The sequence below is a fragment of the Camellia sinensis genome, chromosome 11 (assembly GCF_055761805.1).
Source record: "Camellia sinensis isolate YWXY chromosome 11, ASM5576180v1, whole genome shotgun sequence".
Taxonomy (NCBI): Eukaryota; Viridiplantae; Streptophyta; class Magnoliopsida; order Ericales; family Theaceae; genus Camellia; species Camellia sinensis.
The window spans coordinates 32,921,967-32,947,079 of NC_138971.1; the positions used below are offsets into that span (position 1 = coordinate 32,921,967).

Below are 25,113 nucleotides of genomic sequence, written 5' to 3' on the forward strand. Positions count from 1 at the left end.
GATGTAGTCCACACAGACATATTTTGTTATTTTTCTGAATGATTACTCTCGAATGACTTGATTTTTTTTTACTATAGCAATGGTTTAACTTGCCTCAAATAATTTCTAAGTTTTATAATGAAAGTTTTACTTAGCTTAGGAAATGTATTAAAATATTTCGGTTTGATAATACCTTAGAATATGTGTAGTCTGTTGTGAATACTTTTGGTGATGATCATGGTATTATACATCAAACTAGTTGTGCTCATACATCCTAGCAAAATGGTGTTGCTAAGCGAAAACACTGCCACTTGTTAGATATTGCCTGGACCTTGATGTTCAACATGTATGTTCCCAAACAATTTTGGGGTGATGCTGTGCTTACTGCATGTTCCCTTATTAATTACATGCCATCAGCTATTTTACAAAATCGGTCTCCATTCTCTAATTATACCCTACTTGTTCCCCGTTTCCTCTTCCTTGTGTTTTTAGTTGTATGGCCTTTGTCCATATCCTTGATTCGGGACTGGATAAGTTATCTCCCCGTGCTTGCAATGTGTTTTTTTAAGTTATTTTCGTACTCAGAAAGGTTATTAGTGTTATCATCCTGAGTCTCGTCGGTCCTTTGTTAGTGCCGAGGTTACTTTTTTTTAGTCCTCTTTTTTTTCCTTTCTGGTCAGCGGTTGTCAGATGATCTTGTCTCGTCTTGAGGGGGAGTCATCTTTTTCCACTCCTATTCTTCCGGTGCCCTTTGTCTCCCCATCCTCTCCCTCCCCTTCCATCAATTTAGATTCTTCTCGTCCATCACCTCTACATGTTTATCAGCGGTCCTAAGCTCATCGCATTGTTTCTTATGGCCCAACTACTTCATCTTTGTCAGAGGCTCCTGCCCCTTCTTTACCTATGGCATCTAATGATTTACCTATTGCATTGCGCTGAGGTACACGTACTTGCACTCAACATCCTATTGCTCATTTTGTTTCTTATACTCGTCTTTCTGCTAGTTTTCACTCCTTTGTTTGTTGCTTGTCTTGCTTTTTTATTCCGTCTTCTTATTAACAGGCTCTATCCATGTCAGACTGGAAACATACTATGGATGAGGAAATGAGTGCTCTTCATGAAAATCAGACTTGGGAACTTACACGTCTTCCTTCTAGGAAACCTATTATTGGTTGTCGTTGGATTTATACTTTCAAGTATCATCCTAATGGTACTGTTCAGTGGCTCAAAGCCCGTCTAGTGCCCAAAGGTTATACTCAGACCTATTATGTTGATTATCTGGAGACTTTCTCTGTTGTGGCTCGGCTTAATTCTATTCGGATTCTACTTTCTGTTGTGTCGTCAATCAGTCTTGGCCTTTATATTAACTTAGTATAAAGAATGCCTTTCTTCATGGCGATTTGCATGAAGAGGTCTCTATGGATCAGCCCCCTAGCTATATTGTTCCTGGTAGTGAATATGGTTTATCAACTATGGAAGGCTGTGTACAGACTCAAGCAGTCTCTTGGTGCTTGATTTGATCGCTTCAGTACCGTTGTGCTTACATATGGGTTTTGTCGTTCTACTTCCGATCACTCTATTTTTGTTCACAACTCATCTACTGGGGTCATTGTTCTCATTGTTTATGTGGATGACATCATCATTTCTGGCAATGACTCCACTGGTATTGCTGATTTGAAGCTTTATTTGGGTAAACAATTTCATAATAAGGACTTGGGCCATCGTCGGTATTTTCTTGGGATTGAGAATGCTCGCTCATCTCAGGGTCTATTTCTTTCTCAACGCAAGTATGTTCTTGATTTTCTTTCTGAGATTGGTCTCTTGGGCACTCATCCTAGCGATACTCCTATGGACTCCTCGGTTAAACTCGATGGTGAGACTATGGCATTGTTTCCTGAAATTGGTTAGTATCGTCGTTTAGTTGGAAAGTTAATTTATCTTACTGTCACTCGTCCATATATTACTTATACTGTGAGCGTTGTTAGCCAGTTTATGCATGCTCCTCGCCAATCCCATTTTGATGTTATTTGTCATATCTTGCGTTACCTAAAATGAGCTCCAGATCGCGGTCTACTCTACCATTCCTCTCCTTCCTTGTCTGTCACTGCCTTTAGTGATGCTGATTAGGCCAGTAGTTGACCGTCATTCTACATCTGGATATTGCACATTTGTTGAGGATAATCTTGTTACTTGGCGTAGCGAGAAATAATTGGTTGTTGCTCATTCAAGTGCTGAGATTGAGTATCGTGCCATCGCTCATACCGCCTTAAGATGTTATGGGTTTGTTCTCTTCTGCAGGATTTTGGTATTCGTGTTCCTACTCCAATGACCATGTGTTGTGATAATCAAGCTGCTATTTTCATTGCTAATAACCCCGTGTTTCATGAGCGCACGAAGCATATTGAGATTGATTGTCATTTTATTCGGAATTTGTTGTTGCGCAAGCAACTTGTGACACCGTTTGTACACTATAATTAGGTGATATACTCACCAAACCCCTTGCTCGCTCTTCGTTTCAACGTCTATCTACCAAACTGGGCATGTTCGATCTCTATGTTCTAGCTTGGGGGGAAGTGTTAGAATATATAGTCATCTGTTATTTTTTTGTGTTAAGTGAGGGTACTATGGTCATATGGTCATATCATATTTCATATAAATATTTGCTGTTTGTTTTAGGTTTATTTTAATAACCTAAGAACATACGTTAAATAAAAATCTTCCTCTCCCTGTTCCTTCTCTCTTTCTTTCTAACCCTAATCTAAGTTTTTCATACTTTTACACTTCAACTGAAACCATATTTCAAAATTTTCTTCTGAAATAATAATAGCCAAAGTTGTTTAGTGTGGCAATGATAGATAGAAGTTCAAGAAGCAGTAGTACATATAAAACGTAAATAAAAAATATAAATAAATTTAATTAAAAAAACAAAAACAAACAAACAAACAAACAAACTAAGCATCATTAAAGTGCCAAAGAATGACATCAGACCCGTTGCATACCAAAAGCATGTGGCAATTGATGAAGAAAAACATCGCCTAGCATAGCTCCCGCTTGCAAATAGCAAAAATTCATAGAAGGTAAGCAGCCTCATAACAAAGAAACTAAAGAAACAAAATCCCACAGATGTGCCATTTCACCCAAAGAATTAGTCCCCTATTTGCTCAACAACCAACCAGTAACCAAATAAAGATTACATTAGTTCGAAAAGTAAAGGACATTAACAACTCAAAGATATCTGAGAGAGAGAGAGAGAGAAGGTAATGGACAAATTTTATTACAACATATCAACTCAAAGTCATCCAACCTTTTGTGGATTAGCTATGGACAAATTTTATTGCAACATTGAATACTAAATATCCAAAGCTTAGCAGATGCAGTAATCCAAGTAGTAGTCACAAATTAGAAAGTAATCCATCATCATAATTATTGAAGTGACAAAAAAATCAAGCAATTCAAACAGCTTCTTAAATAAAAAAAAAAAAAAAATCCATGTACTCAACAGATGTAACAGCCAAAAACATAGAAGAAAGTAGCAACGGCAGGAAGAATCAGACCCCAAATAAAGCCAATGAGTCGAGAACTACCTTGGATGGTTTTCCTTGTACTGAAACTGTGGGGATATATTTTCTGAGTACCAACACGTGGCCAAGGTGACGCCGACGTGTCAGCCGAGGTGCCACGTGTCCTGGTCATGACGCAGAGGTTATCTCGGCAAGGCCGAGGTTATCTCCGAAGATATCGAAATCCGAGATAAACGGATAAGGCACAAGAGTCCTAGAAAGAGGAAGGACTTTAGTGTGGATAAGGATAACACTCTTAAGGAGTTTATCTTTATCTCTTGGAGAGTCCAGGATAAGCACTAAGCAGAAGTCCATTGAAGCTAGGCTTCTATGGGAAATAGGATTGAGTTGACTATAAAAGAAAGGCACCCCCGATGGGTCTAAGGTACGCAATTTATATTTTGAACAGTGAGTTTAGCACTATTGATTATCTTTGAGAGATATACTGACTTGATCGTCGGAGTGCCCCCGGGTGGACGAACCACCGTCGGAATCTTCTCTTTCTATTGTAGGTCAGACAGGTGCCATCTATTCTGCCAGTGCTCTCCAGCTGAATACTGAGTTGACAGTGTGATTGGAAAATCACTCACACAGAAACAAACCAGAAAAGTTAAAATTAGGAGTATATGGAGAGAGAGAGACAGGCATCTTCAATACAAGACAATAATGAATTCAACAAAAACAACTGCTCAAGTCCACAAAAATACGTTAGTGTATACAGCTAAACAAATGAGGGAAGCCATGCTCACCAAAAATGAAATGCATTAAAAACAATCAAACAAAGAAACGTAACCTTGTTTTGAGATCTACTCAACAATACACAGATCAATAGGAATTCGTCCAGTTAATTTCAGCAAAATGAACAACATTAAATGGTTCAGCAGTTCTAACTCGGCATATCAACCTTATAGCGATCCCGGGTTTACCCTTGTTGTATTTGCATCCTCTTTACTTTGTATATTGAGTTATAGTATGTGTTGGGCGAGTTTGTTACAGGTTGGTTGAGTTTAGAAACCAAAACTAGTTGCCCAGATTTTGGCCTGTACGCTCGAGCGAGGGTTTTGGCGCTCGAGCGGAGATTACACCCATTCAGTATTTTTTTCCCTGTGCAGCGTTGTATGCTCGAGCGTAGAGTTGGAAGCTCGAACGGAGGCCTGGTTCTATATAAGTGCTGGAAGAGTGCATCCGGCGCTCGAGCGGAAGTTTGGACGCTCGAGCGGGAGTCTGTGAGTGACGCTCGAGCGGGGTGTTTTACGCTCGAGCGGGAGACTGGGTTTAAGTCCCGAAATTGTGACTTTTCAAATCACTTTTTACTTTCTCTTCTCTCTCTTACTTTTCCAAAATCACCATTGTTGAGCCTCTCACTCTAGACTCTACCTTCTCTCTAGGTTTTGATCAAGTAGGAGTGATTTGCTCACCTTTGGCCTTTACAAAAAGGTTATTGATCGTCGAGGGCTACATTTTAATCTGAAAATCTCGGGTTTTGGAGCACGTTGGGTTTTGTCGTCTTCTCCTTTGGGACTCCGAATATGAGGTAGGGATATCCTACTCCTCTCTATGGGTTTTGTCTTTAAATTTTAGTATTTTGAGATGTTGGGTTTGGTTTGGTAATTTTGTGAAAGTTTGGGGCTTTTGTGTAATTTTACAAAAGTTGGGGTTTTATTTGTAATAAACCTTGATGCATGTTTGGCATAGAGAAATGGAATGAATGTTGAGTCATTGATAAAAATGGAACCTAAGGGTTGAAATGTTAATTATGGGAATTGACCTAACTACATTGTTTAATTAATTGGGTTAATTAATTGAGAAGAATGAGGAAATGAAATGTTGATTGAATATCCATTGTGCATCTATTTTCTGTTTAGAAATAACTGCTTTGGGCTATCGGTGGAGGATAGTCGTGATTGTTGTAGACAATGCATGATGATTAGGCAAACTGAAACTAATCAATGGAATGTGTCATGGAATTTGACAGTTGATAGAATACATTAATTGTATGTATTGAGATTGTATATAGAACCAATGTGTTTGTATACGTTATGTGTAGAGGAGGAGAAAGGGGATGCACTCCGCGGTATAGGGGAAGATAGGGGATGTACCTCTAAACCGGATAGTGTTGGGAGAAGATAGGGGATGAACTCCGTAGATACAGCTCATATGCTTGTCTAGAGAAGTGAAGATAGAGCTTATATGCTTATCTTTGTGAAGTGTGGATATAGCTTATATGCTTATCTGTGGATATTGTGGTTATACATATCTGTTGTAGAATGTGGATATAGCTCATTTGCTTATCTGAGAATGTGGATATTGTTGTTATACATATCTGTTGAGCATGTGGGTAGTGCTTATATGCCTATCTGTTGAGAAAGGGAAAATGAAAAGTAATTTGGACTCATAAGTCGTATGACATAAATTTGTGATTTATGTGAATGTATCAGTGTTGGCCATCTATCAATTGCTAATGTTTTAGTCAATGTTCATGGTTGGTTTAGTATATTTCTACTGGGCTGTGGCTCACCCTATATGGGAATATCATTTTCAGGTACAGGAAGCATGCCACCTCCAAGGACATAGCTTGGGAGGCTTGGACTGGACATACTTTTGTCGTATTACTTTTGATGTATTACATGTAGATTCAAGCCAAGGGCTTAATGTGTATGAGTTAGTACTCTTTGGTTGTAACCAAGTGTTAACTTGGAAAGCTGTAAGCCCGTAGGGCATTTGCTTTTATTGTTAACATGTAATACTTTTTGTAATGAAATTCTGAGAAAAGAAAGAATGTGGAACTTTTGAATATCAATGCATGTCTTATTTGTTGGGTTTAATGTTATTATTTTGAGGGCGTTACAAACCTCGAGGTTGTCTGTTCAAACTTGAGGAGAGCCACTTTGTGCAAATAATACCAAAAAAATGTTGTGTTCTTAGGTAGGGTTTTTTTTTGTTGTTTCTTTGTTTCTGAATTTGTAGGATGAGAAGGAAACCCTAGTTTCAGTGGTATAGATGAGAGCAGAGAGACAAGAAATAGGGGATGTAAGGATTTGTACCAAAATGGGGTTGAATGCAACACTAACTTCTGGCCAGTTGAGCATCCCCGATTGAGCCGCCGGATGAAGATCAACCTGTGAAATGCCCAATGCCAGACTCCTCAGTTATGAACGTAAGTGAATAAATTAAAGTTTTATTAAATTGACATTGATTTATTATTATTGTTATGAGAACACACTAAATATTTTTTTTGAGTTATAATTTTTAAAAAAATAATAATTCTAAACTAAACAAAATTAAAATCTCATTAGTTATAACTAAAATAATATCATAATAAAAAAAATAAAATAATGTAATTAATGATGCATATGATACACCCTTTTAAAGGGTGTGTATATTAAAATTTTCCTATATATATATGCTTGCTTTCTAGTGTTGTTTGTATCTTACAATTTATGATTTCATATTATTTAGACAAATTTTATAATACACATCCTATTTTATAGGTTTCAATTATGACGTTTGTGATATTTGGTTATGACCTATTATAATGTTAGTTATGATTTGATTATTACTCATGTGGTTTTTTTGGTTATGACTTTTTATTTATTTATTTATAGTTATGACCGAAAAGAATTTAGTTATGACATTTGTAATAATTAACACCACAAATGTCATAACTTGTAAATGGTTCATACCTTTTTGAGGGCGTGTAGTCTAGTGCGACCCTATTTTTAGAGGTAAATCGATACATATTTTTAATATGTATCCAAAGTTAAATGTGTCTTATGATATACAATACAATACGATATATGTGGTACATACAATACATGAATAACTTTTTCTTTAATTTTTGTCTATTTTTTTTTAGGGCATTTACTCTAACTTTAAATGGGCCCTCGCATGGAATTGGTCCCCAGAATTAATTGAGGGGCTCATAAATTGATCAAGATGGTTTTGCTATTGATTTTTGCCAACTTGCACTGGTTAAAGCTTTTAAGCTATAAGAAAACCTAAAAATTGTAAATTAAATATTAAAACTTAAATGGGGAGTGAAAACAATATAAGAAACATATTACACAAATATTGAGAATGACAGTAGTTTTGTTTTGAGGATGTAATAATGTATTGAAGTGCTACATCTTTTCTTATATATATTTTAACTTTGTTATGGGTTTTATATACATTAAATATTGATACTTGCATATCTTTAATTCAATAAATTAATTTTATAGTTTTAAGGATTACACATTATTTAGTGTTTTGTTCTCAAAAAATATTTGATTCTTTTTATTACTCTATTTATTTTTCTATGTCTTTTTAAAGATATTAAAAACATCTTATGATAACATGATACATGCTTTTGGAAAAAAAAAAAAAAAAAAAAACACCCCAAAAACCAACATGATTTGTATGGACATACCAATCTATATTTGGCCCATTCAAAGAAATTCTTCTAGAAAATGGAAGGATTGTAGAAAACCCATAATATTTTGGTCTTCATTCATCCATTTTCAAATTTTTTCCCATTGAAATGTCAAAATTATATTTCTTATCTTGGTTCAGTTCTTCTCCATTTTTATTTTTCTATATTGTTTCATGTTTTCCTCACCAATGTATGACTTGGAAATACAAGCAAAGCCGATTCAGTTAACTTGGCCTCATCCAATGCCAATTGTTAAACAATGCCTTATTCAATCTATAGTTGAATTTGTATTTTATCTTTTGTTGAAGTTTTTGCTCTCCTCTATTTGTCCATAACTTTATGGTGAATTAGTTTAAACAGGAAGTGAATCCAAAAAAGCAAGAAAAATGGGCAAGAATAAGAATGAGGATGCAATTGCAATTTGAATTTCATTGTTTTGGTTTTACCCTATATTAATTTTATTCATAATAAGTATTTTGGACAGATGTTTAAAATCCATAATAGGAAAAATGGTAGACGTATGCGATTTTTGGCAGATTTGTTTTTTGTTGTTTGTAGTTCTTGTTAAATTGTTAGGTTGTTTGTTTAGCCATTTAGGGTCTTCTTCTTTTTTTTTTGTTTTTTTTTATCCGTATGTTGTTTTGCTTTAATTTTAAAATATAACTGCTTTATATGTTCTCCCAAAAACAAAACAAAAGATGATATCAAAGTGTATAGTAGCACAAGCCCAAAAAGGACTTGGGTTAGGACTAGGCCTAGGTGTTATACCTTGGCCCGTTGGCACTTGAGAGATGGTTAATTAGTCCGCCTCCCAATCCATGAGCAAAAAATGGGAAAAAAGTACAAGAAAAAAAAGTTTATCCCGAGTCTCAAACTGTTGGGCTTAGCCTATGGACCTCCCCGCTAGGCCTTTAGGGCTTGGGCCTAAGATTTTTGGCTCTAGCTGGCCTATCCCACTAGAAAAAAACATGTTGAGGTTAGGCCTAAATATAATCTTGGGCACCAATTTTGCGAGTTGAGCCAACCTGGCCTGAGTGTACATACACAATGTACAGTAGGCAAAATGTCAGGTCATGACCTACTATCTTCTGAACTAATCAACGAGTTTCCTCCTATGATGGAAATATTGCTTTGAGTATATCAAGCAAACACATAGCTGGGAAACTATGGTTAAACAAAGTTGATGTTTAAACAACTCAATGAATCTTTTCTTCTAATGCATCTACTAAAATATAATATTAGGAAAAATGAATAGTACCCCTTTATCAATTTCGAGGATAAATTCGTTTTGACGATAGAATAATGTATTGAAGTGCTATATCTTTTGTTATATATATATATATATATATTAACTGTGCTATAGGTTTTATAGGAAATAGTATTAATACGTGCATATATGTTTAATTCAATGAACCTTAATTTTGGAATGTTAAAAACTATACATTGTTTTGTGTGACAACCCTGACTTATGATTAACTAATAAAACATGATTAAGAACGCCTAATGAGTAATTAGAATGAAATCATGTGTTAATTATGCGTTACATGTGTTATTTGTGATTATATCTGTCTGAAGTAGGAGTATCTGTTTGAATTTCCTTTTCAACATGCGAATTGAAGGCCTTATCGGCATTCGAACACAAAATTGACTAGATCAATGTGTGATTTAGAATTTTTGGACTATTATGGTAGGTTTAATTTGAATTAGATTTAGAATCAAATAATTAGAATTAATTGAATTAGATTAACCAACTTAAAATATACTATTAAATCTCACTAATTCCACCTATATAAGCTAAGACAATTCTAGAAATACTTATGTGGAGGCAGAAATTGTCGTCATATATTAGTTGAGAGATTAACAAAGAATTGAGCCGCACCGTTCCGAATTTGTAAAAAGAATAAACAGTTAGTGCCTCCCGACCGACGATTGCTGGCCGAAAGGCACTTCGACGATCAAGTTAGATAGCATATATCTAAATCAAACTCAATAAATAGAATAGTTTAGGCATACCTCCTCCCTGGAGATGAAGAATACATCTCTTTATATAGGCAAACGTGCCACTCATTTTGTCCAATGAGCTTAAACCACCAATTTGGTCCAATGACAATAAGCCATTTATATGGCCCAAAACTTATCTAATACATGTATGTCAGACCAACTTGACAAGTTGCATTGCAAGGTATTATTTTATTACCTTAATTCTATTTCCATGTAGATATTGGGTGGGCCCACCTCACATGGGTTAATTTTTATCCTTCCACAATTGCCCCCAAGTTTTCGCTTCAATCGATCGAAGTGAGAAGAAGTGGAAACTTTTCTTATATCTGGTAGACTCCTGTACCTTCATTACTTCTATAATCAAAGGAGTTTTCTATCCTATACTTGTCATAAAGTAGCTTTATTTTCCTTTATCTTGCAGAATGTGAATATTTTTCACGTGCCCTCCGATCTTTTCGTGTAATACCTTTGATTTTGCAATCATTCTGACGTGGTCACTTATTTTCTATATGTTGTCTTTCTTGTTTTTCCGATCTACTACTTTTAACAATTATGTTGCTATGACCGTGATAGATCTTTCCTTTCCCTGATAAGATGATGACCTAGTCGCCGAACTGCTACCCTTATGTTACTCAATTTCTGATGCTTAGCTTGGTCAAGGCTTATTCAATTTCCGATGCCTAGTAAAACTAAGGCTTACTCATTTTCTGATGCTTAGCTCGGCTAAGGCTTACTCAATTTCTGATTCTTAGCTCGGCTAAGGCTTATTCAATTTTCGATGCCTAATAAGATGAGGGCTTACTCATTTTCTGATGCTTAGCTTGACTAAGGCTTACTCAATTTCTGATGCTTAGCTTAGCTAAGGCTTATTCAATTTCTAATGCTTAGCTTAGCTAAGGCTTATTCAATTTCTGATGCTTAGCTCGGCTCTTTGAATGAGGTTTGACCAAGTTGTTGGATTTTTGAACAATCCTTACATTTGAAAAAGTTTGTTAAATGATTTTGACATTCATATGCGAGTCATCTTGCCGAGATGGGGCATGAAGAAGATGGTCACCTACGACAAAACTTTTGAGCTTCTTGTGATGAAGTTCCATGGACCACATTCTGTCAAATCAACAAAGTCGTGACTAGGTATTCTCGAGCAACTCTTGCTTGCGATGGTTAGGTTGTTAATTATGGTTTATAATTTTGGCCATTGGATAAGTCCGTCCTAAATCCATGATCATCCTGCTAAAAACTTTTTCAGTTAACTAATTTAGGTGGCAAACATTTTCCGTTGATCTTTTCGACAAAAATCATACCATATTACCACGCTACCCCCACCTCCACTACTTTTTAAATTTGCAACCAAATACAAGATGTAATGCCCCAAAATAAATCCAACAAACCCATCTCATAAGTAGAAATATAATTAGATTAACATGCTTTCATTCATCAGAGTTTGATATACATAATAGTCAGGCACAATAATAATGAATGTTACGTAAAAAATCATTTGCCTTACTAGCTTACATCTTTCCAAGTTGTTACTTGATTACAACAAAAATGAGTCGAGCTCAATACAATTAAAGCCCTTGGCTATACAAAATAAACACAACAAAAATAGAAGCTCTTGCTCCAACTCCCTTCAAGCTATTGTCTTGGCGGAGGCATATCACCAACACCTGAAAATGGTTTTTCCCAAATAGGGTGAACCAAAGCCCAGTAGAAACAATCTAACACAATATATAAACTTTAAAATAGTTATAAATATGATGCACATGTTCATTGTTCAATGATAGAATCATGATAGAATCATTTACAACTCATTCTCCAAAATCATACTGTGCCAAGTATTATATCCCAATCCATTTCATATCAATTCATTTCATGTCATTTCATATCTTCTCAATTCATGAATTACATCCATTGTTATCTAGACAACCCAATTGAGACTACAACTCAGTGGTTTTCTTACTACATAACCATTACACACAAACACTTCAATTTGCCATTTTACGAAAATTTCATCCACGGGAATCGGCACCCATGTATACGTGCGGCTTCGGGACTTGCACCCAGGACACACATGCCAACTTAATTTAATGGAGTCCATCCCCTTTCTCCTCCCAACATGGAGTACATCTCCTTTCTCTTCCCAAATATCATACATATACAATGTATTAAAAACACAGTAATATTCAATGACAATCAATATGAGATTAGTTTCAATTCACCTAATCCTCATGCAATTTCTACAACAATCATAGCTATCATCCACCAATAGCCCAAAACAGATATTTCTAAACAGATATACAATCTCACAACAGATAAATTATTCAAATTTTCGTAGCTGGGAGATAATACACATCCAACTCCACCATTTACATAAACATTCATCTAATTTCATATTCCCATTTCCAATTTCATTATTTATGTAAAATAATTACTTGAACATTTTAGGGCAAAACCCCATTTCCTTCCAAATCTCATCCCAACCACCAAATCATCTATTTTAACACAACACAAGTTCATATTCATTCACATGACCATTTCCAAGGCATCCTTTTTAAAACCCTTCTTTTGAATTTAAAACCCAAATCCTAGGTTTGTTAAAATCACCTAAAAACCCAATGTTTCTTATGAATCAAGAAACAACCAAGTTAAAAATCATAAAGAGTGTAAAGAGTCCCTACCTCAAGTTTAGGAGACCAAGGGAGAAATGTAGAAACTTCAAAGACGACGAAACCAAGATTGATTCGGATCAAAACGTAGCTCTTGGTGTGTTCTACCTTTTTAACAAAGGCACAAGGGTAGAGAAATCACTAGATCTAGATGAAAAAGTAGAGAGAATGTAGGTTTTAGAGAGAGAAGGTCTCAACTTTAGGGTTTGTAGAGAAAATAGATCTGAAAAGTGATGTAAAAAGTCACTTTCGCAAACTAATATACGCACAGTCCGCTTGAGCGCAAAAATTGACACTCGAGCATCAGACACATTAAGTTGTTCCGCTCGAGCGCAAGAAGTGACGCTCGGGCACTGAATACACACATCCAGCAGTTTTGCAGGCAACAAACCAATGCTTTGGCGCGAGAAAATGCCGCTCGAGCGCCCACTTGCTCGAGCGTAGGAAATGTCGCTCGAGCGTAGAATACACTCGCCCAGTAGTTTTGCAGACATGTAAAAGTACTGAGATTTTGCAAATCCTGCTCGAGTGCAAGAAGTGCTGCTTGAGTGGAAGACCAAAATTCTAGGCAACAAAAGTTGGAAAAACAAGCAACCAACCTGTTCCAAACAAAACCACTACAATCCAATAACCAAATCTAAGGAAAAATAAGAGAGAAAAGACATGATCAACCATACGAGGCTATGAAACCCGAGTTCAGAATACACAATAGGTTGGGGCTAAACCAGAAACACTATATAAGAAAATATAAAAACAACATTTTGACTGAAACAAACTATATCATGGCCCAAGTTTATTGAAAAGTCAAGTGTATTGCATAGAATTGAAGTAGATGTAGCATTACTCTAACAAACATTGATGCTTGAATTTATATTATATAGATCTTTAAATAAATAAATAAAAACATATTTGGATTAATACTACTACATATGACGCTCTCAGTGCCGAAATGAGGTTAGTAAAAGCATCTCCAACGTTTCATCAAATTTTTCATTAAATTTGAGTAAAAATTTAATTTGATATGACGCGTTCGAATTGTTTCGTCAAATTTGGCCGGTCATTCGGCCTGTCATCCAGCCTAGGATAAATTTTCATCAAATCTTCCGCAATCCGGTCGTCCACCAACCATCACCTACGAAATTTGATGAAAGGTTAAACGCTCCCTTGATTTGATGAAAGTTTTGATTTTGCCTTTATTTAATATAAGTTTGATGACATGGTTGGAACCCAAAAAGCAGGCATTTTTCACCAAATTCAAATTCGATGAAATATTTGAGTGAGGGTTGGAGATGGTCAAATATTTTATCAAATTTGAATTTGATGAAAAATGTTTACCTTTTGGATTCCAATCGTATCATCAAACTCATATCAAATGAAGGCAAAACCAAAACTTTCATCAAATCAAGGGAGCGTTTAACTTACATCAAATTTCGTAACTAACGGCTGGTGGACGATTGGGTGGACGACTGGATTGGGGAAGATTTGATGAAAATTTACTCTAAGCCGAACGACCGGCCGGATAGCCAATCAGATTTAATGAAACGATTGGAATGCATCATATCAAATCAAATTTTTACTCAAATTTAATGAAAGTTTTGATGATGCTCAAAGATCATTCATTGAAGACAAAAGTTTTTCGGAGTGGTCTCTGGCACAATCTATTGGAGATTCGACAGTTAAAACCACGTAGATTTAAAAAGCTCTGAAATGGAGAGTACTTATGAACACCTAGAAGCTAACAACTTCGAGAAAACTATAAAGAAAGTAGATCACCTAGTTTGTAGCACCAAGAAAATCAAAAGCACTACAACTTTTTATTTAATTTGGAATGATGCACGAGAGAGTAACCTAGCTTACTATTCCAATAAATAAATAAATAAAATGAAACAGAGTCATTTCAAAGTATAGCAGAGGCACATTAGTGAGGGATTACAATAATAACCCCAAATCTGTACTATCAAGAGAAGAATTGATCGCCTGTCAGTCAGCCACAATTAATCTTACTATTATTGTTTTATTGTGCAAAAAAGTAGAAGTATAAAGTGGTAACAGGCACGCGTATCACAAATAATTTTTGAGGAATGCTAACGTGGCATGATGAGTGTGCCAATGAGATGGCATGATGATATATCAAATGGAGGGTCAGAAGAGTTAGCCATTGTGGCCATTTGAAAGTTAGTTGCTTAGATCAAGGAGTCAAGATCAAGTCAAACACAAAATCTGCAAAGTGGTTCCTATCAAATATGAGATATGGATAATGCCGAGGAAATCATGGCATATTGAGGAAATTATGGGCTTGTTGAGGAAATCGTGGGCTTAGATTATATCTCTTTCTCTCATTTGGCTGAGCCTATAAATAGGCCAAGACAGATACAAAGAAAAAAAAATCTAAACCACTCACAACTCGTGAATATCCAATTAGGAGTAGTTAAATTAGCAATTTTAGGAGTAGGTTAGTGATAGCTTTTTCTAACTCCCATTTCTTTTCTTCTATCGATTGCTGTATTTTTCAATTCTTTGTTCTTATTTAAGTTCATGCAACTTGTAGCAAGTGACAATTTATTTGAATAATACATATTATGTTCTATTTGTTCTTTATTTGATTACCTCCAAGGAAGTCCTTAATCTATTTAAGGTATAGAACTCAATCACAAGTCTGATCTTTTCTGTGTTTTTGTGAAAATTAATTTAAGTTAATCACTGTTGATTAGACATAAGCTAAATTTTTACAAACACATATCCTAGAAATAACAAACATGTAAAAATTAACTATTTGTCAATTACCTAATAAGACTAACATGGATGAGGGCTAGAGACTAAGCCTGAATGAAAGGCGCAAAAATAATTGCAAAACAGCAAATGAAATTTTAAAAGTCACTATTTTGAGAGAGAGAGAGAGAGAGAGAGATAGAGAGAGAGAGACAGAGAGAGAGAAAGAGAAAGAGAGGTGTAAAGAATATTTTTCTTATAGGAAGGAAGCAATGGAGACGTGTGAGAGAAAAATTTATATGAAAGCAGTGAGAGATTTAGAACATAGGCTTTATTTTAGGAAGAGATTTAGGTGAACTTTATTATGTGGGAACTAATTTCCCGAATCATAGGTATAATTTGTCAAGTAAACTTTCACAATTTAAATCCCAAAATTATACGTGACCATTCTGTTAATGTTTGTTGTCTACAAATTTAATTTTTAAATACTAATTTTTAGTAGCTAATGTATATTTTAAAAAATAATAATAAAAAAAAATCAACATAATCGCCAATTATTAATTGGGTTGAAGTTTTGGAATTCCTAGAGCCCTAATTGTTAGAAAGATCCTTTTACTTTATATATAATACTAGTAACAAACTCGTGCTATGCACAGAGTGAAAGTTTTGTATCTTTTTAATACCAAATATTGTAAAATGAAAATAATTTATTGTATTTATTTGAACTATATAATGAAATTTCTATCAATTCAAATATAGTTGAATAATCTAAAACTAACTATTAAAATTTAATTGTTGCAAGAATGCCAAATTTCATTAAGGGATATTTTGTTGTCAATGTTCTGTATTGATTAGGTGAATTATCTGTTAAGTATATTTGGTATACAGGTTTCAACTGAGCTAGGGTCATATTGAGCTTGAACTACAAAGAAATATGATGTGTCAACTCAATTTTAACACAACATTCGGACTAATATATTCATCCTAAGTTTAACCCTACAAAAATTCTAAATTTTAAGCTCGCTCAATTAACTCAATATATTGATTATTATTCATTGTTTTTTTTGTATATTTTTTGGTGGTGTCTCGGAGTGATTTTAAATGAATTATACTTTTTAATAATAATTTCTGATGATGCAGTTCGGTCGGCAGGAGATGGGTCGGATAAGATCCGAATGCTCTACGAGTCGATTGGCCTTCGTCTTCTCAGTAGCACTTGCGAACTAGGAAGGTTCCAAAGTGGGGGTGGTTCCTTCCTGAAGACCCTCCGACGACCAAGTTAGTGAAGTATCTAAGAAGAAGAAAGAGGCTTAGAGAGAAATAAGAGAACTAAGAGAGTAGTATCATAAAATGAGCAAGTAATCCGTTACCATATGGCCTTCAGCTTCCCTATATCTCTTACCAATCATTCCCCTGTCTATTTACACTGTCCTATTGGCAGAAAGTTTATGTCCTACTTGCCGCCGACCATGATGGTTTCACCACGCCGCAAAGGGAGATGGCCTTATCACATTTAATGCTTGACAGTTTCATTCAATGCTTGGCATGTGGGGCCTAGTGGCTTGTAAGGTTTCTTGTCTAACACGTGGCTGATTTCTTGCTTGACATGTACCCAATCGACAGTTGGGTCTGACTGCCATGGGCTCTCTGATTGAGCCAACTATTGGGCTTTATGATGATAATTAATTGAATGGTCCTTTGGACCGCCCGTGCAGACTACGGGTTGGGCCCTTCTGGGCCATACCCATCAATTTCAATTCGGACCATTAACAAAATTTAACTATAAATGACTTTTGACCTTTTGGCAAATGTTTGAGTTTAAACCCTAAAACACACATATACATGGATATATATTTTCTTATTGTTTATTTTGTTATAAATGTTTTGAAAAAAAAATTGTAAATATGCAGAATGTTAGAAATAAATTATTTTAAAAAATATTATTTAGTTCAAAACCACAAAACTTTAAAAAAATTGATTAAAGAAAACTAAAATGAATCAAAATAATAGTTTTGTAATATTTTCACTTAAAAAATTAATGTTAGGATAATGTGTTTTATTTATTTATTTATTTATTTTATAATGGTGTGATTTATGGTATTTGAAAACTATAACTAAGTTCATTAAGAAGTAAAATTTAATTAGAATTACTCGTCTTGATTTTGAAACTCAAATACAATTTTTTCTTTTTTTTTTCTTTTCTTTTTTTTTTTTTGCTTTTGTTTTTCGTATGTTTTGTACTTACTAAATTTTTTTTTTCAAATTTGAATAAATTTTTAAATTTTTTTTACATACACGTAATCTAATTGCATCTAAAAATAAAATATGTGAAGAAATCTGAAAAAAGATCATTAAAATGAAAAAGTAAAAATAATAAAAAATGACATATGCTTTTATATTTTTTGTCTTTAGTAATTTTTTTAAAAAAAAATCATAAATATCTTATTCTTTAGATGCATTTAACTAAAATATATATAAAAAAAATTATTAAAAACAAAAAAAAAATTTTCAAAAATTAAACCAAACAAATCTGATAAGTATATTTTAATAAAAAATAATAATTAATGACATAACGTACTTTCTACAATTTTAAAAATCTTTTCATATTAGTTTTTGAAAGAAGTAAATTTTAAAAAATTTGTATTATAGTCCATTGACATATTAATGGATTAATTTAAAATTATTTATTCCAGTTGGCCTCCCAAAGTTTCGTATCAGCCCAGATCTACAGTTCTATCGTTGCTAGCTAGGTTTTCGATCTATAGCTCCCAATCGCCGTCGTGGCAGTAGCAGGTAATTGCCTATTTGTGTATTTTTTTTTTTAATACAAAACCATTAACAAGACTTGTTTGTATATGTACGTATATACTAGAAGTGGTGCACAGGATGTGAAGACCGCAATTGAATTTAAAATATTAATAGCAAAAATTGAAAGATTTTAAAATATAGGGGGTGTTTGGTATGGATTATAGGGGTGATTATAATTTATTTTAATTTAGGAATCTGTGCCAGACGGTTTGGTGTAACTTTTGCTTACAACTTTTTAGGCAGAAATAGCTGAAATAAGTTGAAAAAAGCTGATTATTTAGAAGATGGGGAAGGGGTGCTTCTGCTTACAGCTTTGTGATTATTAGTTTTTAACTTACAATAATCCATACCAAACACCGTAGCAAAATTTTTGTTTTCATACTGACCCCCAAGATTTTGAAACCGAATATGTTATTTGTGGGTCAGAATTGTTAGTCAAAAAAGTATATCACCAATTTGGGTGCTTACATTATACTAAGGCTTGGTTTGGCATAACCTAAAAAAGCCAAAAAGTTAAAAAGTTACTATCTAAGTTAAGTCACATCACCTCTCTACCACATCACTTCAAACCCAACCCATATTTCATAAAAAGTCAAAAAGTGCACTTATTTAGTTTATCCCAAACAACCCCTAAGTAGAAAGGTGCGCACGGTGTGCTTCAAATTGGTAGTTACACAAGATTTATGGTATGGTTGAATTTACAATTACATAAGGGTAATTTAGGAATATAAAAAGCTATGATAGAAAAGGGATCATACCAAGTCTACTTATAGTTTAAGAACTACGGGAAATGCATATCCACACAGGTGTGCCAATAAAGAAAAACAAAGTCTTCAAGACATCAAGTCTAGTCTTTGCTTTATAAATAGTATAAATAGATAGATGTAGATAGATAGATAGATAGATAAATAGATAATAGAATAGATGTATATTAGCAGCGGGTACAAATGAATTGCGGAAAACTCTATGATGTGCACCCCTTTAGGCACATTTTGTTGAGTTGTGCACCCCTAAAGGGATTCACACCATGGGCTTTCCCATTTTGATTAATGAAGAGGATGTGTTAAATTTGAAAAAAGATGATCAATTGGTTATAGATGTTTGTTTTAGCAGTTATCATATTGAGGGGCAGTGTGGAAAAGCAAAAAAATGTGACAAGACTTAATGCATCTAAATAGTATAAAGAGATCATTTCATTTTTACCCCTATACTTTTACATGATTTTCAATGACCCCCCCATATTACTCTTATTTTCACACGTACCCCCATACTATTTAAATTATTATCAATTTTGCCTCTGCCGTCACATTTGAAACGAAAAATGTTAAAAAAAAATTACATTTTGGCCCCAATTTACAAAAGAAAGATGCAAACCAACCCTCCTAACACTTCTCCAGCCCGCAGACGAATCGTTTTGATTCAACAATGTCGACACCAGCCCTCCTAACACTTCTCTACCAAATGCGACTTCCTGGGACGAATCCTTGCCATTATCGAAATCTCCATGGTCCTCTCACGTCGCTCAAATCGACGATTACTATTCATACACAGACCTAATGGGTTCTCTTGGTTTGGGTAGTCGATAAAAAGCAGACATCTAATAGAGATCTTTCTCAATATATATCATTCAACCAACAAAATCATGCAAAAGTTTCCCACCAATCATATCTCTTCCAAATTGCCGATTTTGTGCTTCAAAACTCCCCATTACATACCCCTCGGTGTTCGCTTCAAGACCGAAACGACGAGCTACGTTAATTGGAAATGGCTCTGATAAACCAATCCATTATTCTGATGGAGTCCTAGTGTTAAAGAAACACCCCTACTTCCGCTTGCAGTGTTTCCACCAACGCCTATTTGTTGATGACGTGACAAATTTTCATAAGATAAATTTACTGGCTCTTTAGTCCCCATGTATATATCGGGAAATTCATTTCTAGTGTGTTTAGACGGAAGGTCTTGGGCCCGCTTGGTGGATGTGGATGGGTTTTCAGAAGCAAGTGAGGTGGCTGTAGGCAAATGATCATTTGGCCCATCGGTATTTTGTTGTTCTTCCCTTTGCAAAGCTTTTTGACCTTGCCGTGTTTCGAGCATGTGTATTTCTTCCACTATGAGCTTCCAAAGTCTCACCCTTGCGTTGATGAACCAATTGGAAACCTGGTTAGCATTGTCAACCTTGATCACCACAATTTTATATAGCTGTGGACGTGTTTAAATACAAGTCAAAAGTTTGATCCAACATTGAGCACCTTAAAGAGAGCTCTCTGAGTGCTTGTATATGTGTGTGCACATTTGTGTAGTGTGTGTGTGAAGTAGAGGCTACTAGAGCTAACAAAAAGTAGCACACCCGGCTTCGTGAAAGACCAATCTATTTAGCTAACATTAGCTTGTCTGTATCAGTCCGGTGGTTGTCGGATTTGATGGGTTGGTCTTCACCGGCTCCGTAGATGGGAGTGTCAAGATATGGTGGCGAGAGATGCAAGGGAAAGGTAATAAACACTTTTTTTCATAGAACTGCGCCATATGGGTTGTAATGTTTTGAAATTTTCAAAATTAGTTTTCAGACAACTTTCGACATACCAAAACCAGCCATTACATAAAGAAGTGAGAAAGCGAGGTAGTGTAGGGCGAAGTAGGAAGTGAGGTGAAGAGAATAGCGAAAGAATGAAGTAGAACCATAAAGAATCGAGAAAGATATGAAGTCCGAAAGATGGCTCGAAGAAAAGTCAAAAATAAGAAGAAAAGTTTTATTTTTTTTTATGAAATTTCGAAGCTCCAATGGCATGCAAAAAGAGGAAGAACGAGACGCGTGAGATATGATATGAAAACTAGATCGTGAGTTGAATCCAACGACGTAAAAATAAGGCGAAACGGAGTTATGACGAAGGAGATAGAAAGGCTTGAAGTGGTGGTGGTGGTTTGCTGGTAGGAAAGGGTGGGTTTGCATCTTTGTTTTGAAATTTGGGGCCAAAATGCAATTTTTTTTACGTTTTCCATTTCAAATGTGACGGTAGGGGCAAAATTGATATTAATTTAAATAGTATAGGGGTATGTGTGAAAATAAGAGTAGTCTGGAGGGATCATTGAAAATCGTGTAAAAGTATAGGGGCAAAAATGAAATAATCTCTAGGATAAAATTGCGAACAATTTGACTGAATCTAAAATTAAAAATTGATAACTTGAGAAAAAAAGATTAATTAGTGAAATAATGTGTTTTGTTTTTTAATTTTTTATTATCCCTAATTGGAGTGAAATAATGTTGTTTTATTTTGTAAATACATAGTTAAAAGTGTACCAGATATCTCCGTTTCCTAATGTTTAGATACATGTCATGTCGATGTGTCCCGTTTCTGTTCTTCAAAGCTAAAACTTATAAATACCGACATCCTTCATTTGTAGTTTTCCACAGAACAGTCAGGAGAATTTGGTGAAAACTTTGAAGCTCTCTTCATGGATTATCTGATGTTGACACAATTCTAAACCAAGATAGACTTACCAATAACAAGTTTGTAAAAAGAACCAAGAAACTATATATCTATGGAAATCCAAGTATGATGCCTAGATGTTTTTTCTTCTTTCTTCTGTATATATTTTATTCTCCACACTTTTATGCATTACAACTCCAAAGCAAAATCTTACTCAGATCCTTTACCAATTCTTAACCCTGCTTTGCTAGCCTAGTCTGCTTAGCATTAAGTCGTTCACCAATCAACCACAACAAAAAAGTAATCTAACCAGCCTAAGCTACTGTTGATAGTAATCGAAAGAGCCATTGGATACTACTTCCCTTTCCATTCCTAAAACCCTACCGTTCCTAAAACCCAACTATTTTCTGACCTTACAATAAATCCTGAAATCCTATATTTTAACCAACTAGTTAGCTCTAAAATATAACTAAATTAGCATTAAAATCTCTCCTACTACACTGTCCTAGGAGAGTTCCCCACACTTGACCTACATTTTGCTTCTCCATGAATATCAATCCAAAGATTTTGAGCTTTCAAATTAAGTTATTCTGGTTGTGATGCTACGCCGCCCCCCCTATGGGTAACACGTGCTTCTTGTTTTAAAGTGGAATTATGGACACAACTATAAGAAGGTAAAAGAGTAGGGTTTTGAAATAGCTATATTATTTTGTTATTATAATGGAATCAGAAATCTAATCTTATCAGGGTTATTCTTGGAATCCACCGCTTGTATTTAAATTATTGGGTAAATCCAGAGGTTACTGTCCCTCGATGCTTAGATATTGTCCTTGTGAAATATGTTTCAAAGAGGCTCAGTTGATGCTTACTGCTAGAATAATTATGTTGAACAAAGTAAGGTTCTTTATAGCTACACAAATTTTCTTTCCTGGATGCATTTAGTTCATGTATTAACTTTATCTGTTGAGGATAGCCTGTTAGATGATTTCGCTTTAGATCTAAATTACAAAGTTCAGAATTTCTCGATGAAGTACTTGGATCTTCCGTTGGGAGGACATCCTAGGTTAAATAAAACTTGGAAGCCGGCATTGCAAAGAATCAAATTGAAGTTGGCATGATGGAAAAGAAGGTTCTTATTGTTTGGGGGTAGACTAACTTTGGTGAAATCAGTGTTAAGCGCATCGCCGGTGTATTGTCTCTCAATTTTCAGAATGCCTGTGAGGGTGGAGAAAGAAATTGGATAGTGATGCTCAGAAGAAGTTACACTTGGTTAAGTGAGAAAAAGTGACAAAAGGTAAGGAATTGGAAGGGTTGGGTGTTAAAAATATTAGAATTATGAACGATACTTTGCTCTTAAATGGTGGTGGAGATTTGGGATAGAAATAGAGTCTATGGATGAATTTTATTTGCGAGGTGTACGGGATGGATAGAAGGTGTTGGTTTCCAATTATGATCTCTGGGCAGTCTGCTTCTAGATTATAGAAAGATATTTTATTGGTGCAAGTTAGGAGTCCACTTGTTTTTGACCTCTTTTTTGAACATGTCAATTTTAGTTTTCAAGGTTGTACCAGCTGTGTTTGAACAAGGAAGGGAGTGTAGCAGATTTTTTAAACAACTTCGAAGCTGGCCAAAACATGACATTTAGGAGAACCCTATTTTCATGGAAAGAGGAGGAGTCTAGATTACAACTGAAATTATCGGAGGCTCCATTAATTAGGCAAGGGTGTTTGGATGTTTTAAAATGGGCAGCTGATTCAAGTGGCATGTTCTCAGTTGCATCACTGTATAAGTGCTACGAGTTATCGTACCAATGGAGGAGGGAGTAAATTTAGTTTGGAAAAATGTAGCCCCTCACCGAGTGAGATTTTTCGGCTGGCTGGCTTGGTGTGGCATAATCAAATCGGCGGAGAGGTTGATAAGATAGGGGATTATAAGTACACAAGAGGAGGGATTGTGTTGTTTCCATGCGGAGGAAGTAGAGTCACCCTAACATGTGCTGCTTTGGTGCAGAAATGTTTGGAAAGTGTGGTCTTTGATTGTGAATTGGTGGGGTCCAGTCTAGGTGGTACCTTGTTCAATCAATTATCTTCTGGTTTGGTAGCAGAGTTGGAAGTTTAGGAAAGCAAAGAAAGTGGTGTGGAAGGCAATATCGTTTGCTATGTTATGGTCAGTGTGGAAATTGAGGAACCGATGTTTGTTCAATAATGCGCAACCGAACTGGGGGGAACTTATCGATCTAATCAAGTTCATGTAATTTTCTAGGCTAATTTGAAATTGGGAGAGCTAAGATGCTATCAGTGTCGGAGTTGTTATATTGTCAGTATTAGCTATCATTGTGCCTCTGAATGCCTGTGTAGGTTGGATTTGTTTGGGGCTGATGTAATGATGTTGTCCTTACTGCTACTTTGGTTAGGAGAAACATTAGATGATGCTAAAGATTGGATTAGGCGTAAAGGGTTTGATAAGTTTTGGAGTGCTCTGCTGGTATGGGATTATTTTTTGGTGAAACAGAGGCTGCTATTGGCTTTTGCTGCTGTGGTTGAGGTGTGTATTTGTTGCTACTAACGAATTGAAGGGGCTGCTGATAAAGAGTGTGTTTCTGTTTATTTGCTGATAAATGTAATGTACCTAGTACAAGGAATGGCAGCTTGGGGGGCTTGCATTGGTTTTGTTCCTTTTACGTTTATTTGTGGCTGTTCTTTTTGTTTTTGGTGCTATGCTTGTAAATGTTTGGGCATACTTTATTGTGCCAACCTAGTTGGGATCATTTTGTTTTGCTTTGATGCTTGTGCATCCAACCTTTTTTATTGATGTATGCCATGTTTCATTATTCATCAATAAACTACTTTTTTTTGTTGCCGATCCCAAAAAGAAAAAAAGAAAAAAAACTTTATCTATTAAAATTCTTGTGTTGGGCTGTAGGTTATTTGAATTCTATAAATATTAACGAATGTCATATAACACTTTTTGGGACCCAAAAAAGTGGAAAGTAGCAAAACTAATAATATTGAAAACTTTCTGTCAAAGAAAAACATTGAAGTCAATTGTCTCTTGAACTTAGCTCATTGGACTGGACCATCAAATATTTATTATGTGCATCTGAATTGGCCTTTTGTGATTAGAGATTTGCTATTGGGCGTTCATCCACTGCTTTTGTTCGGAAACCAAGTTGTTTCAACTTCCAAGTCAATGTCTAACAACAAAGAATAGAGGTTTGGCCTTCAACTGTCAAACAAGCACTCGGTGATTTCTCAACCCTCAAAATTTGTAATGGTTGTGTTGAATGCATTATTCCTAGAATTGGAAAGACTGATAGAAAATGTCGTTGTCCTTGCATAATTTCCAATTGTAGATGGGGAAACCTGGTGTTCAAGAAGAACTTGCTTCTTGCCTTGAGTGTATCGTTGAAATACACCGTGCTACTAGTGCACTGTATCATGAATCTGCATAGGGTTCAAAAAACCGTGCTACTACATCACTGTTGGTGTTCAGATCAACGGGTTCAATAAACCATGCTACTATCTTGTTGTTGGTGTGCAAATCAACTGTGGGGA

General features: G+C 35.2%; 1 protein-coding gene across 8 annotated transcripts in view; it reads right to left on the reverse strand.

Annotated features, from left to right (window-relative positions):
* LOC145801898 (uncharacterized) overlaps positions 1-3,127 on the reverse strand; it is a 598,157-nt gene extending 595,030 nt beyond the window's left edge. For 7 of the 8 annotated variants that reach the window (XR_014343710.1, XR_014343709.1, XR_014343711.1 and 4 more), the window contains exon 1: positions 2,979-3,127. Coding sequence is in view for 4 of the 8 variants with exons in the window: in XM_082893698.1 (XP_082749824.1) it covers positions 2,979-3,070 (92 nt within the window). In the remaining 4 variants the exon portion in view is untranslated. The remainder of the gene's footprint in view (positions 1-2,978) is intronic. The other variant, XR_014343714.1, reaches the window with a different exon arrangement.
* Between the last annotated feature and the right edge of the window lie 21,986 nt (positions 3,128-25,113).